The 16,036-nt window shown below is 37.9% G+C and overlaps 1 protein-coding gene across 1 annotated transcript in view; it reads left to right on the top strand.

Moving 5' to 3' along the window:
* LOC114621294 (UDP-glucuronosyltransferase 3A2-like) overlaps positions 1-8,564 on the top strand; it is an 18,495-nt gene extending 9,931 nt beyond the window's left edge. Inside the window, 6 exon segments of the mRNA XM_028767528.1 lie at positions 788-902; positions 3,121-3,154; positions 3,906-4,137; positions 5,143-5,174; positions 5,176-5,363; positions 8,288-8,564. Of these exon segments, the coding sequence (XP_028623361.1) occupies positions 788-902; positions 3,121-3,154; positions 3,906-4,137; positions 5,143-5,174; positions 5,176-5,363; positions 8,288-8,564 (878 nt within the window).
* Positions 8,565-16,036: the final 7,472 nt, after the last annotated feature.

The raw sequence follows: 16,036 nt of genomic DNA on the forward strand, positions 1-16,036 counted from the left end.
CCTTCCTTCCTTCCTTCCTTCCTTCCTTCCTTCCTTCCTTCCTTCCTCCCTTTCTTTCTTTTTTTTTTTGATTTAGCATTTTGACTGAAGGTACAGCCTTTTAATTTCCTGAAACAAACAAACAAACAAACAAACAAACAACAAACAAGCAAACAAAGAAACAAGCAAGGCAAAACCTGTTTGTGTTAGCATGTGCTTGTAATCCAAGTGTTTGGCAGCTTCAAGGAGTAGGTTTGTGAGTTGAAGCCAATTGGGCTACTGCACATGACTCTACCACACGACAAACAAGAAACAAACAAACAAACCACAAACCACAAACATGAAATGCATAGCAATTAAAAGGGAAACAAACAAAATTACACTTCTTATATTTCATTTTAATATTCCTTTGAAACACAGAGACCTGCAATCAAACTGACTTGTAATTAACAACAAATTCTAACTCAATATGATGACAAAGTTGATGAATTATATCATTTTAGAATATTTGCATCTGGTTTTTTTTTACCTGTACAGTGAAAAATAATAGCTGAGTCTTTAAGTAAAAGCTATTATTAGAATTTTTTATTATGTAGACGACATAAACATTCTTGAATTGTAGTAAAATATCAATAAATATGATTAGAATACAGAGTTGAGTGGATTAAAAGAAAAGCAAACCCATTGGAAAACAAAAATCAAATTTCCACAAAGATGTGATATTAATTAAAATAATTGATTTTATCACCATAAAAATGTGGGGTATATTGTGATAAATTTAAATTTTACTCAGTTGGTGTTTTCTTAGATTTTAGAAAAGAAAAACCATCATATCAGGTTTTAAATTGGCATCTACCTGAAGATCTACAAAAGAAATTTGATAATAGAATGCATCTCCTTACAGAAGAATTATCTTATGGCAGGTAATTTTTTTCCAGTTCTTTGAGCCAAAGTACTGCTTATCAAGACTTAAAAGTGAGTATATGATGAATGTATGATGCACTGAGTGAGGTGAAGAGAAATGATGAGATCCCCTGAAACTAGAGTTATAGAGGGGTGTGACCAACTATGTGGGTGCTGTGAACTGAGCTGTGGTCCTCTGGAAGAACAGCAAGTTCTCTTAGATGCTGAGACATCTCTCCAGCTCAAACATCTTTTCCAACAAGAACAGGGAACGTATTCTTCTCTAGTGCACAAACCACATTCTTGGTTCTGACATTAGAACACACCAAAATGAAAAAAAAATCCCAGTAATTTTCAAAATATTGAATTAATGCAAAAATCTCCTATCAAAGTGGGATGATAAAGAAATCAACAAAATATAAAAATACAAAAACACTCTAAAATAATCCATGAGAAAAATGGGAAAAATCAAGAGGAACATTTGAAAATACTGTATATCAAGGAAAAAGAGACAGAGCACAATGGAATAATGTGAAATACAAACAAATCAGGACATCCTCTGTGGCTGTTATTATCTCCTTAGGTGCAGACAAGGCAGTTTTTCACTATATGGAAACAGATAATGAAGAGAGACTTAAACAGAATACTAGGAGAAAGGAGAGGCTTAAAAATGACAGCAAGGATGATTGAAAAAATGAATAGTAAAAAAATTGGAATAAACAGAGCAAAGAGAATAGTAAGGTGGAAAACCACTAGAACCATTGAGAAAATAAATACGAAAGAACAATCAAATAATTAAATCCTAAAGTGGAAAATTACCCATTATTATTTAAAATGATAAAGATTGCAAGGGAACTAACATGATGTATCATCAAATTAGGTGACCCACATAAATGGACAGTTCCTATGGATATCTGTTGACAAAACTGACTCTAGGATGGATAGAAAATCTTAAACTTGTGAGATTAAATTATGTAGGAAACACCAAAGAAAATCTCTCATCAAGAAAGTCTAATATAGGGCTGTAGAAATGGCTCAGTGGTTAAGAGCACTGACTGCTCTTCCAGAGGTCCTGAGTTCAATTCCCATCAACCACATGGTGGCTCATAGCCATCTGTAATGGGATCTGATGCCCTCTTCTGATGTGTCTGAAGATGGCTACAGTGTATTCATACACATAAAATAAACAAATCTTTAAAAACAAACAAACAAACAAAAAACAACAACTAAAAAAAAGTCTAATATAATGTAGATTAAGTGGCAAATGAAGTGAAACACTTAAGAATTGATGGTAGTTCCTCTATAAGTATTTGAGGCAGTTGTACAGGGAAAAATACTTCTCAGCCAATTCTGTGAGTCTATCATTACTCTGTAACCAGAAACAAAAAACAAAGCAATATGACAAGACATTATAGAACTAATCTGGTGAAGAAATTTTGTGTATTCTATTGTATATTTCTAGCATAAATATAAAATAATAAAATTGATGAAAAAACGGATTGGAGAGGCCTCAAGTAGTTAAACATAGAACTCCTCTTAACAATTAGGTTACTACCAAGTCTATACTTTAAGCAACAGAAATCAGTCACTCAAAATATTGTGAGTATATGTATACATGCATATATGTATATGTGCATATATGTATATGTGTATATATAACATAAATATTGAGAGTTTGAGGACATAGGAAGCTCTTTGAGAGCCAACCTGTCTAACACCATGGTACAATATGGAGACACCGGAACTTTTTTTTTTGACACAAATTTTTATTGTCTTTTAAAAGGCTGTAAAAATTTAATTTCTACATGTTTTCATTTGTTTTTGGGTGCCAAAATAAATTGATCTCATAGAAGAGAGTGAAATAGCAGTCATAAGAGGAGAGAAAAGGAAAAAATCATTGGAACACATAACTGTTAAACATCATGTAATAAAACACAGAAAGGAGAAATGAGTTCTGTTCTTTTAAGGTACAAAAGAATAACTACAGTCAACAATTATTTATGACATATAGGTGAAAGAAGCTTATGAAGACTCACAACACACAGAAATGACAAACAAGAGATAGACTTGATTCTTCTGACACAGTATAGGATGTATCAAGTTATCACACTGTACTTCATAAATATATATTCATACTGTGTTAGCTACAATTTTTTTCCAAAAATGATGCATATTTTCTTTTTTCTAATTATAATGATAGTTTTATATAATGATAGTTTTATTCTCACTATATTTTAGTATATGCTTCATCTATAACCACCCAGTTGTACTGGTGAATACAAATCTTCCCTTCATCCTGTTATCTGATTTTAATGTGGCTACTCTCTTTTCTTTTTTTCTTTTTTTAAATATATTTTTTATAATTTATTTTTTCTCAAATCGTAATTAATTCACACAGGGGTTATAAACACAGAAAGGCAGGATGTGGGGAAAGGAATGACACTGGAGTGTGGGTCTTCAGGGGGAATACAGATATCTTCAGAACCAGGTATCGGCTGGGTGAAGGTTCAGGGGACAAGTCACTATGACTCTTCCTATGACTCGCTTGTCCTTATCTAAGTTGGTATTGTCTGCCAAGGCTACCTATTTACAAGGTCTATGACTACTCAGGCTGAGACACTGGAACTTGATTAAAAGAAATTCCTAAAGCCACCTCCCCTCAAATTCTTTGTTTCTGTGTGACTTTTGGAGACCCATCACCAACAAACTCAATGGCTGAGTCTGAATTTTTTACCTAAGACTGTGACTCAAAATAAGGTGGGAGATTTTGGAAATAGACCTCTGTCAGTAAAACCACAGACTGCATAATTTATAAGAGGCCATGTTGAAGAGATGGCTGCTTATAAAGGGAGTGGACATGAACACAGCACATAACACAGCTGCACAGGGCCTATGAAAAAATTCTGTCATATGAACACGAGCATCTGAAGTATGGGTTTGTTCAGTACCCAACTTGCTTTCAAGTTATTACTGCCTTGGTGTTTTACACTTCCTTTGCCTTCTTCCCTCTATGAATCTTCTAGGACTTGGAGAATTTTATCTCTCAGTTTGGAGACTCAGGTTTTGTCCTTGTGGCCCTGGGCTCCATAGTGAGCGTATATCAGACCAAGGAAGTTATTAAGGAGATGAACAGTGCCTTTGGTCACCTCCCTCAAGGGGTGCTATGGACATGTAAGGATTCTCTTTGGCCTAAAGATGTCAGATTGGCCCCAAATGTCAAAACCATGGATTGGCTTCCACAGACTGACCTTCTGGGTAAGCTCCTCATGGACCTGTGACTTCACTTCCATTTACATGATTTTGTGACTTAACTTGATATCTGACGTCTGAATGATTTGACTAACAGAAGAAAAGCCTGCTTACAAGAAAAGATTTATCTCCAGGGGTAAGGCAATAGCAGCTAGAATTCTTGGAGGGATCAGACTGACTATAGCATTGACTGCCTTATTCTTTCCAACTCACATAGGTCTCCAGTCCCTAGTTAGATATGATCAGTAATGCTGCCTTGATGCAACAGTATCTAACATTGAATAGGATTAATCTAACAGCAATTTGGACAATATGTGAACTATAACTACTGTCTAGGGCAACTGGCAGTTTTTGTTGCTTCTGTTGTCACAAAGATGTGAGAAGGCATGAGCAATTTAAAAACACAAATATGAATGTAAGCATGTTGACACATCTTGGTTGTCAGCTATGGGCTAAAACGTCAGAGACTTATGTTGATGTTGGGGCATTGAGGAAATGGTAAAACAGCTCACTTTTAAGGGAATATAGGTAGATTTTGCGTGAGGTATAGATTGGGATGATTTGTATATGATCATAAGAAATTTTGATTGCTTTCAAGATGAAGCAATAGACAAGACCTGTACATCTAGAAGAGCCTTATCTACCATTTCCCTTTGTAAACTTTCCTTGAAGTAGAAGAGATAACACACAGAATATAAGCTTTATAAGAGAGCAGATATGGAAAGCAAGAGAAGGAACAGGAGAAGAAAAGTAAAGTGAAAAGCATGACGAATAGGACAGGAAACATGCCTGGCTTATCCCTCTCCTTGTAGCTGGATGTCTTTGTATTGAAGTAAGACATTTCTCTGCAGAGGTAAAGTTAGACTTCTTATCTTGGAACATTGCAAATATCAAAACAAAATCAATAAGTCCATTTTCCATAGCACATGATTTTTTCTTGAGTCTGCTGCTTTACCTGGTATCTGAAGCTTTTATAGTGACATCTGGGACTGTCTTTCTCCTTTGCACCAGCTCACCCTAGCATTCGTCTGTTTGTCACCCATGGGGGGGATGAACAGTGTAAACGAGGCCATCCAGAATGGAGTACCCATGGTGGGCATTCCATTTTTTGCTGACCAACCTGAAAACATGGTCCGAGTAGAAGCAAAGAAAATTGGTGTTTCTATTCAGATGCAGAAGCTCAAGGCAGAGACATTTGCACTCACAATGAAAGAAGTCATAGAAAACAAGAGGTATGCAGCTCTCTGGGGTTGTGGTCCCTTAGGCCAAATGCAAGCCAAACAGAGAGCTGTGTTGTCTGTTTTCCAGTGAAACCAAAATTTTGTGTTCTCTGTTTTAATACGTTTGTGAGATATGAAGGTGTAGCTTTTCCTTTACTATTAATCTTAATTTTAGGTGAGGTGTGAAAAGATGTTTCTGCCTAAGGTGGTATGATGGTTTCCTTTCTAAGTAATATCTTTATGACCTCTTATATTTTGGTTACCTATAATAGAATTCCAGTTGAAACAGGAGAGAGCATGTGCATGGTATTGTGTCTGTCTCAATGAAGACTTCCTCTTTGGCCCTTTGAAATACCTGCACTGTTTGTGTTTGTCATAAACTAGCACATAGAAGTCACATATCATGAAGAAGCAGTGTGTATGAGTTCCATTCTGTTTCTATGGCTCAGGACAGGTCTGTTTTAAAGAAACTTTCACAGATATGGCACTAGTTGGGCAGGACCAGGAGCGTGGACACCCACACAGCTCTTGCCCATTCAGCAAAGTGACTTAACAGCACAACAGTAAAAAATATTCAGGTTTCAATGTCCTAATGGCTTAAGTCAGATATACATCTCTTACATTTGTTCACAGTATTTAGTATCTCATTCTTTCCATGCTATAGGGTGTAAAATATGTTTTTTTCTTTGCTACAAACAGTGACCACTTCTCTTAACTCCTGGCCAGCCCTCCTCCCAGTTTCCAGCCCAGCGCTTTCAAAGGTTTCTTCTAACCAACTGTTCCACCTTCAGTTTTCCTCTGCTTAAACAGTCTCTTCTCCCAGTTTTCCCTGTTCTAGCAGCTCCAAATTACAACAAGTGTTCTAGCCTATCTACTCAGCTCAGCTTCTTTTACTGACTCTACAGTCTTTTAACAGTATCTTCTGTACCAACTGCCTTCTCCTCACTGTGCTAGCCCAATTCACTTTCTCAGCCTCTGCTGCCTCTTTTATATCCTATCCTCTTTCCAGAATTCCAAGAGTCAACCAACACTGAAGGTCATAGGGTCAAGCAGCTCTAACAGCTAAGAAATTCTTTCCCAATAATTTATTTATTCATTCATTTTATATCCTGATTGCAATCCCCTCCTTCCAATTTACTTCTGACATAGCCCCTTCCATCCCAACTCACTTCTCATCTGAAAATGGGGCCTTTCCCCCCTTACCAACCCACCTAGGCACATCTGCCCCCTTATTAATCCACCTAGGCACATCTGCCCCCCTTATCAACCCACCCTGTCAATCAAGTCACTGCAGGACTAGGCACATACTCCTCTATGTGTCCAGACAAAGCAGGCCAGTTAGAAAACCAGAGTCCACAAGCAGCCAGCGGAGTCATGGACAGCTCCCTCTCCAATTGTTTGGGGATCTGTATGAAGACCAAGTCACACATCTGCTACATATGTGTTGGTGGTGGTATGAGGAGATAGGTTCAGTTTGTGTATTCTCTTTGTTTGGTAGTTCAGTCTCTGGGAGCCCTCAAGTGTCCAGGTTCTTGAACACTGTTGATCTTGTGTAGTCCCTGTCCCCTCAGGGTCCTTCAATCCTTCCCCCAACTCTGCTATAGGACTCACTGAACATGGTCTAATATTTGGCTGTAGGTCTCTGCATTTGTTTCCTTCATTTGTTTTGGTTCAGTCTCCTGGCCCTCTCTTCCTGAATGTCCCTACATCTGATATCCCCACCTCAATCCCCTACCCATGCCCTCTCATGTCCAGTTCTTTTTCTCCAATGATTATTGTATTTCTCCATCTAAATTTTTTTCACAAATTACTTATAATAATTCTTTGCAAGTTTTACTTTCATATTGAACTTTAGAAGGTGGTTTTGTACTTATTCTCTAAATTTTTTGCTTATGTGTAGTGTGTTTTGACCAACTCCATACCTTTATCTCTCCTCAAACTCTTCCATGTAATGTCTTAAACAGCACCCTCTCAACTTCATGTTTTACAATGTTTGCTTTTATTATTTATTTATTTATTTATTTATTTATTTATTTAATGATTCTTTAACCAATTTCAGTCAACTCTCCACATGTTCACAGTTTTGGCGGGGGTCATCTATTTGGCCATGGGAACTTTTGGATGGACTTGAGTAATGCCATGCGCGTAATCGTCTTGCCAGCAAGAACGCACGCAGGCACCAGGATCCTTCCGCAGCAAACATTTATTCCAATGTAATGAGGAAGACCCTGGGCCCGGAAAAGGCACTGTTTATATACCCTTGGAGCGGCGTGTTCACTTCTGATTGGCTGCTTACTTGTTACCTGCCAAAACGCCCCGGGATGGGCTGTGACTTTGGCGCGCTTTTACCATAGCACATGTGCGGTTTACTTGTTTACTTGGAGAAGCACCGGATGCCAGCGCCATCTTGTAATGGCGAATGCTGTCACCACAAGCCGCGGCTTTCCACAGAGTAACAATATTTATTTTGTTTAGAGTTGACCTATGGATATGCACTAGAAACCTTGTGTGTGTGTGTGTGTGTGTGTGTGTGTGTGTGTGTGAGAGAGAGAGAGAGAGAGAGAGAGAGACAGAGAGAGAGAGAGAGAGAAAGAGAGAAAGACAGAGACAGAGAGAGACAGAGAGAGAGACAGAGAGAGATAGAGAGACAGAGAGACAGAGAGACAGAGAGAGGAGAGGGAGAGAGACAGAGAGAGAGAAAGACAGAGAGACAGAGAGAGACATAGAGACAAACAGAGAGAGAGAGACAGAGAGACACATGCACACAGAGACAGAGAATGAGTATGGGAGAGAGAGAGAGAGAGAGAGAGAGAGAGAGAGAGAGAGAGAGAGAGAGAGAGAGAGGCTTGTATATATGTGTATATGTGTGTATATGATATAAGATCTAAATTCTGGCACAGAAATTGGTAATACCCTCCATCTTTCTATGTTCACAGGTACAAGTCTGCAGCAATGGCTTCCAAGATTATCAGGCAGTCCCATCCTCTGACACCTGCCCAGAGGCTTGTGGGCTGGATAGATCACATCTTGCAGACAGGGGGTGCAGCACATCTTAAGCCGCATGTTTTCCAGCAACCATGGTATGAGCAGTATCTGCTAGATGTCTTGCTCTTACTGCTAGGGCTCACACTGGGAACCTCATGGCTTTGTGTTAAGGTTCTTGGTGCTGTGGTCAGGTATCTGAGTGGAGTGAGGAAGGTCAAGCAGACATAATGGAGAAATGCTGGGCTTGGCTCTGGTGTGGGGATGGGAGGTCTGTGGCTCTTCAGAGGCTTTCCATAACTCAGCACAGAGCAACTCCAGCATTCTCTGCCTCCCTCTTCTACTGATGCACCTGAGTTGGTACCTCACTACTTTCAACCCCTTTGCTTGCTGTTTTTCTCCTATGACCTTCATCCATACTTAGATATAAACCATTTGCATCATGTGTTCTTTCTCCCACTCATTTATCCTGAACACACTGCTTCAATAGGCTAGTCCTCCCTGTGACTCCCCATGTTCTTCCCCACTACCTTCCTTCTGTCATTTGGGATTTAAAAGACATATTTGGTAAATTATTTTCACTTGCTCTTCTTCTCTTTTCCTATAAACACTCTTCAGAGCTCAGAACACCTGCTCTCCCTTTCTCGACAGTTTCCATTAGGCAGGAACAGCAGTCATTTTTAGGCTATTCTATAATGAATTGATTTAAGAAGATATGAAGTAGAAAAATATAATAATTAATTTTTTCATAAAAATCGGAATAAAAATGATGTTCTACTGTAAGAAAACACTTATTTCCAAATGTTAAGAAATTAAAAAAGGAAAGAACCTGTTGTCTATTATTCATTGGAGTAACGTGTGTGTTTAAAGTAGAATAAGCCAGAGTTTTATAAATATATGTAGAATGAGTTTCAGTGTTGTTAACTGAAATAACACCAAAGGAGCAATAAGTATGTCTTTTCACATTTTCTAAGATGCTAAGAGTTGATGCGCCATGAATAGTGAACATCTATGCTTCATACACTGTACTATAATTCTTGAAAAGAACTATAAGTTAGATAGTCATATGATGGTTCCTCTGCACTGTGTGGATATCATGCATTATAAAGAATCTTCACACATCACAGTTCACACTAACCACAGGTGTGCCAAGATTTTATTCACAAAACATGTTGAAATGAACAGAATAGGCAGATCCGTGAAATCAAATACACATCAAAATGTGTGTTCTTCATCTTATCACCAGGATTATTATGACCATGAAAAGCAAGAAAAACTAACACAATTAATGGCTAAAAGTCTTTTGAGTGTTAAATTCTCAGTTAAAGACTAACACACATGTAGATGACTTTTTGATTTACTGCGTGTGTTTCATATTTGTGTCCATGAGACTTTGAGATTCCTCTGCATAGGATTGAGCAAACAAATTTGTAAATAATTTTATAACACCAAGTATTGTACTCTTTAGTTTTCAAAGAGAGACTCAGATATGGCAATATGAGAAGAATAGTATCCAGTTAGAGTGTACTTCAATTTAAAGTATGACTAAGAATTCACAATTTGGTATGATACCGATAGGCCCTTCTAGATAGTTACATGGCATTTCATAACCCTATTTACACCTGTACATTTTCTAGCATATTTGGTTAGCATGAACTTGTCTCCATGTACTATGTGCCATGGAAAAGATTCATGGCACCTTGTAAATGTATGATTTGAAGACTGACTGGTAAGTAATATGATCATGAGGTCACAGGCAGAAAGAAAATACTCCAGAGGGCTGAATTTGCTGGAACAACACAGAAAATATCCGTGGTAGTGCATTATATCACTTTGAAATGACTTGTTTTAAAACCACCGAGATACTACAGTGGGTTAGACATTTTTTTTGCAAGCCTGGGAACTTAATTTCAAGTATAGGAATCTATGCCTGTGCAAGGTGAAAATCATCTCCATAAAATTTTCATTTCAACCGCACACATGCTTTGTGGCTTCTACACATCCAAGCACACACATCATGCAAACACACATAAATCATAAATGTAAAATAATTAAAACATATAAACATACAGATGATATATAGGACAGGTATGGTGGTCTTTGTCTCTAATCTCAGCAATAATTATTAGGGAGATTATCAGAGTTGAAGGCCCACTTGAACTGTATAATAACATTTCACAACAAACAAACACAAAGGCAATGCTCTTGGCAATAAAATATATTGTTGTAAATGTATGAAAATATAGTTAGAGATTGTTATTTGTCACTATCAGTGCACAGATTTCTTTCCTTACATCCTCAACATCATTTTATTCTTTTCTGCTTCTTAATGATAGTCGTTCTGACTGGTGTGAGAAGACATATTGATGTGGTTCTAATCTGAAGTTCTGTAATAACTAAGGATGTTATACAATCAGCCTAGGCATCTGCCAATAGGTTAACGGATGAAGAAAATATGGTATAGAATTCCATTAATGAAGAAGAATGGAATTACATTACTGCAGGTCCATTTAGGTGGCTGCCATTGGTGATTCTTATACTTAAATGGATAAATGCCATATTTTCTAAAATTTGTGGGATGCAGATTTTTATATAGACAGATGAAATCACTATTATATATGGGGTGATGGAGGTGAGACAGCATGAGAGAAGGAGGATGAGTAGAAAAGGAGACAGTATAAGTAGAAATGTTGTGTATATATGCTGGGGTTCACAAATCACTGAATAATAATAACCCATACTCAAATAGTATGCAAAAGCAAACAACATTTATCCCTACATGCAGGGCCCAATTTCTTCCAGCTGGAAGGACCCTGACTGAATTTTCAGAATCAGTTTTAAAGCCAAATAGGAACGTTAGGGTAAGGTAGGTTATCTGTATCTTGATTGGTGGGTTCTATCTCTGGGGGGTCTGTGTGATGCTATGATTCAGACTCCCTATTCTTACTTTGTGTCAAGCAGGGGGAACTCTTGACCTCTTGGCAGAAAACTTGGCTAAATGTCTTTTTGCAAGCTGTAGAGGATCCCTTTTATGTAAGCCTGTTGTTGTTTCAGTAACTGATTTGTCCAATTCTGGGATGTAGAAAGTCAAGCCTAGTCAATTGTTTGCAGCCTGTCATGGAGTCAGCCTGTCTCAGGCAATTCACTCCTTTCATATACATGGTGTTAAATAATATTATTTGACATAATATTGTATACTTTAATAAAAATGATTTTATAAATTGCATGATTATATATGTTGAATATGTGTCTATAAATTTTTTATTGAATATTTTATTTATTTACAATACAGATGTCATCCCCTTTCCTCATTTCCCCTCCTTAGAACTTCCTATCCTATACCCCATCTTCCTTTATGCTTTTATACCATTTTGATTACATGCATGTATTAAGGTCAGTTCTAGGTTGAGGAACTAGCAATACAATAGATGCAAATAATCAAGAAACAAGCAATACAATAAACACTGTCAAAAGAAATAGCAAGGCATTAAAACCAATTAAGTGAACACTCTCTCGTGATCACTGTTTCTAAAGGCTTATCAGGATAACCAAAGTATCTGAGCCTACTTCCCTGTCCTAGCTCAAGGTCCTATTCATGTCTGAAACCTACTTCCTTGTTCTTGCCTAAAATTTAGATTCCTGTGTCAAATTACTTGTTTGTTCTAGCCTAATATTTAGATTTCTGTCTGAGATTACTTCTTTGTTCTAGCCTAAGATTTAGATTCCTATCTGAAATTCCTTTTTTTGTTCTAGCCTAATGTCCGATTTCTGCCTGAAGCTTACTTCCTTGTCCTTGGCCAATGTCATATTCCTGCCAAGCATCCCATTTCCCTGTCCTTGGCCCATGTCAGATTCTTGCCGAGTAGCCCCAAAGACTGTCCATCTCTCCCCCTTTCTTTTTTCATTAACAAGACTGAGCCTGTCTTAGGTCATTTTGACAAGAATGCCTTCCTTACCCATCATGAAATATGCATTATCAAAAGCAATGCACTTCTGCCTTATGTTGGTAAGGCTCTGTAAAAATCATATCTGGGGTCTGCTCCTGTGGAGATACTGATTCCTGAGTCATTCTAGAGGAGCCACTGCACTCAGAGCAGTCGGTAAGAACTCCATCTCACTCCCTAAGCCCCAGAGATACATCTGGGAGCCAGGGACAGTCAGGACACAGCAGCTACCCAAACCCCGCCCTTCCAGAATTCCACTTCCCTTCCTCCCCTGCCTGGTCCTTTGGGCTGGGGCAGACACAGAGTTGGGTCTGCTCCTGTCCTGTGGAGATACTGAATCCTGAGTCATCCTAGAGGAGCCACTGCACTCAGAGCAGCCGACACAGAATTGGTCTGCTCCTGTGGAGATACTGACTCCTGAGTCATCCTAGAGGAGCCACTGCACTCAAAGCAGCAGACACCAAGGAGATTAGGATCATAAGACTACAGAGACATCTGGACTCTGAGGAGCTCTGCAATAAGCAAGATAACTGGAAATACAGACTCCAGTCTCACACAGTGAGGGCAGGTAACACTAGAGTTAACCAGATGGCGAAAGGCAAGTGCAAGAACATAAGCAACAGAAACCAAAGTTTCTTGGCATCATCAGTACCCAGTTCTCCCAATATAGCAAGCCCTGAACACCCCATCACACCTGAAAAGCAGGATTCAGAATTAAAATCACTTCTCATGATGATGATAGAGGATTATAAGGAGGAATTAAGTAACTCCCTTAAAGAAATACAGGAGAGTACAAGTAAACAGATAGAAGCCCTTAAAGAGGAATCACAGAAATCCCTTAAAGAAATGCAAGAAAACACAAAGAAGGAATTAAACAAAAACATTCAGGATCTGAAAATGGAAATAGAAACAATAAAGAAAGCTCAAAGGGAGACAACCATGGAAATAGAAAACCTAAGAAAGAGATCAGGAATCATAGACGCAAGCATCACCAACTGAATACAAGAGGTAGAAGAGAGAATCTCAAATGCAGAAGATACAGTGGAAAATATTGACACAGTTGTCAAAGAAAATGCAAAATGCAAAAAACTCCTAACTCAAAACATCCAGGAAATCCAGGACACAATGAGAAAACCAAACCTAAGGATAATAGGTATAGATGAGAATGAAGATTCCCAACTTAAAGGGACAGTAAATATCTTCAACAAAATTATTGAGGAAAACTTCCCTAACCTAAAGAACAAGATGTCCATAAACATACAAGAAGCCTACAGAACACCAAATAGAATAGACCAGAAAAGAAATACCTCCCGTCACATAATAATCAAAACATCAGATGCACAAAACAAAGAAAAAATACTAAAAGCAGTAAGGGAAAAAGGTCAAGTAACATATAAAGGCAGACCTATAAGAATTACACCAGACTTCTCACCAGAGACCATAAAAGCCAGAAGAGCCTGGACTGACATCATACAGACCCTAAGAGAACAAAATTGCCAGCCCAGATTACTATACCCAGCAAAACTCTCAATCACTATAGATAGTGAAACCAAGATATTCCATGACAAAACCAAATTTGCACAATATCTTCCCACAAACCCAGCACTTCAAAGAATAATTGATGGAAAACGCCAACACAAGGAGGGAAACTACAACCTAGAAAAAGCAAGGAAGTAATCTTCAACAACCCCAAAAGAAGATAACTATACAAACATAACTTTACTTCTAATAACAAAAATAACAGGAAGCCACAATCATTTTTCCTTAATATCTCTTAACATCAATGGTCTCAATTCCCCAATAAAAAGACGCAGACTATCAGACTGGATACACAAACTAGACCCAGAATTTTGCTGCATACAAGAAACGCACCTCAGTGTCAAAGACAGACACTACCTCAGAATAAAAGGGTGGAAAACAATTTTCCAAGCCAATGGTCCCAAGAAACAAGCTGGAGTAGCCATTCTAATATCAAATAAAATCGACTTTCATCCAAAATTAATCAAAAAAGATAAGGAAGGACACTTCATACTCATCAAAGGAAAAATCTACCAAGGTGAACTCTCAATTCTGAACATCTATGCTCCAAATGCAAGGGCACCTACATACATAAAAGAAACTTTACTAAAGCTCAAAATACACATTACACCTCACACAATAATAGTGGGGGATTTCAACACCCCACTCTCAGCAATGGACAGATCATGGAAACAAAAACTAAACCGAGACACTTTGACATTAACAGAAGTTATGAACCAAATGGACTTAACAGACATCTATAGAACATTTCATCCTAAAACAAAAGAATATACCTTTTTCTCAGCACCTCATGGTACCTTCTCCAAAATAGACCATATAATTGGTCACAAAACAGGCCTCTACAGATACAAAAAGATTGAAATAATCCCTTGCATCTTATCAGATCACCACGGAATAAGACTGGTCTTTAATAAAGACAAAACCAATGGAAAACCCTCGTGCACATGGAAACTGAACAACTCTCTACTCAATGATGACTTGGTCAAGAAAGAAATAAAGAAAGAAATTAAAGACTTTTTAGAATTCAATGAAAATGAGGACACATCATACCAAAACTTGTGGGACTCCATGAAGGCAGTGCTAAGAGGAAAACTCATAGCTCTAAGTGCCTACAAAAAGAAACTGGAAAGAGCACACACTAACAAGTTGACTGCACAACTAAAAGCTCTAGAACAAAAAGAAGCAAATACACCCAGGAGGAGTAGAAGGCAGAAATAATCAAACTCAGGACTGAAATCAACCAAATAGAAACAGAAAGAACAATACAAAATATCAATAAAACCAGGAGCTGGTTCTTTGAGAAAATCAACAAGATAGATAAACACTTATTCAGATTAACCAGAGGGCACAGAGACAGTATCCAAATTAATAAAATCAGAACTGAAAAAGGAGACATAACAACAGAAACTGAAGAAATTAAAAAAAATCATCAGATCCTACTACAAAGGCCTATACTCAACAAAACTGGAAAACCTGGATGAAATGGACAATTTCCTAGACAGATACCAGGTCCCAAAGTTAAACCAGGAGCAGATAAACCATCTAAATAGTCCCATAACCCCTAGGGAAATAGCAGCAGTCATTAAAAGTCTCCCCACTAAAAAAAGCCCAGGACCAGATGGTTTTAGTGCTGAATCTTATCAGACCTTCAAGGAAGACCTAATACCAATTCTCTTCAAACTATTCCACAAAATAGAAACAGAAAGAACACTACCCAATTCGTTCTATGAAGCTACAATTACACTCATACCGAAACCCCACAAAGACACGACAAAGAAAGAGAACTTCAGACCAATCTCCCTTATGAACATTGATGCAAAAATACTCAATAAAATCCTAGCAAACTGAATCCAAGAACACATCAAAACAATCATCCATCATGATCAAGTAGGTTTTATCCCAGGAATGAAGGGATGGTTCAGTATTCGGAAGTCCATCAATGTAATCCACTATATAAACAAACTCAAAGAAAAAAACCACATGATCATCTCACTAGATGCTGAGAAAGCATTTGACAAAATTCAACATCCCTTCATGATAAAAGTCTTGGGAAGATCAGGAATTCAAGGCCCATACCTAAACATAGTAAAAGCAATTTACAGCAAACCAGTAGCCAACATCAAGCTAAATGGAGAGAAACTTGAAGCAATCCCACTAAGATCAGGGACTAGACAAGGCTGCCCACTCTCCCCCTACCTATTCAATATAGTACTGGAAGTC

The sequence above is a fragment of the Grammomys surdaster genome, unplaced genomic scaffold (assembly GCF_004785775.1).
Source record: "Grammomys surdaster isolate TR1022 unplaced genomic scaffold, NIH_TR_1.0 174, whole genome shotgun sequence".
NCBI classification, from domain to species: Eukaryota; Metazoa; Chordata; class Mammalia; order Rodentia; family Muridae; genus Grammomys; species Grammomys surdaster.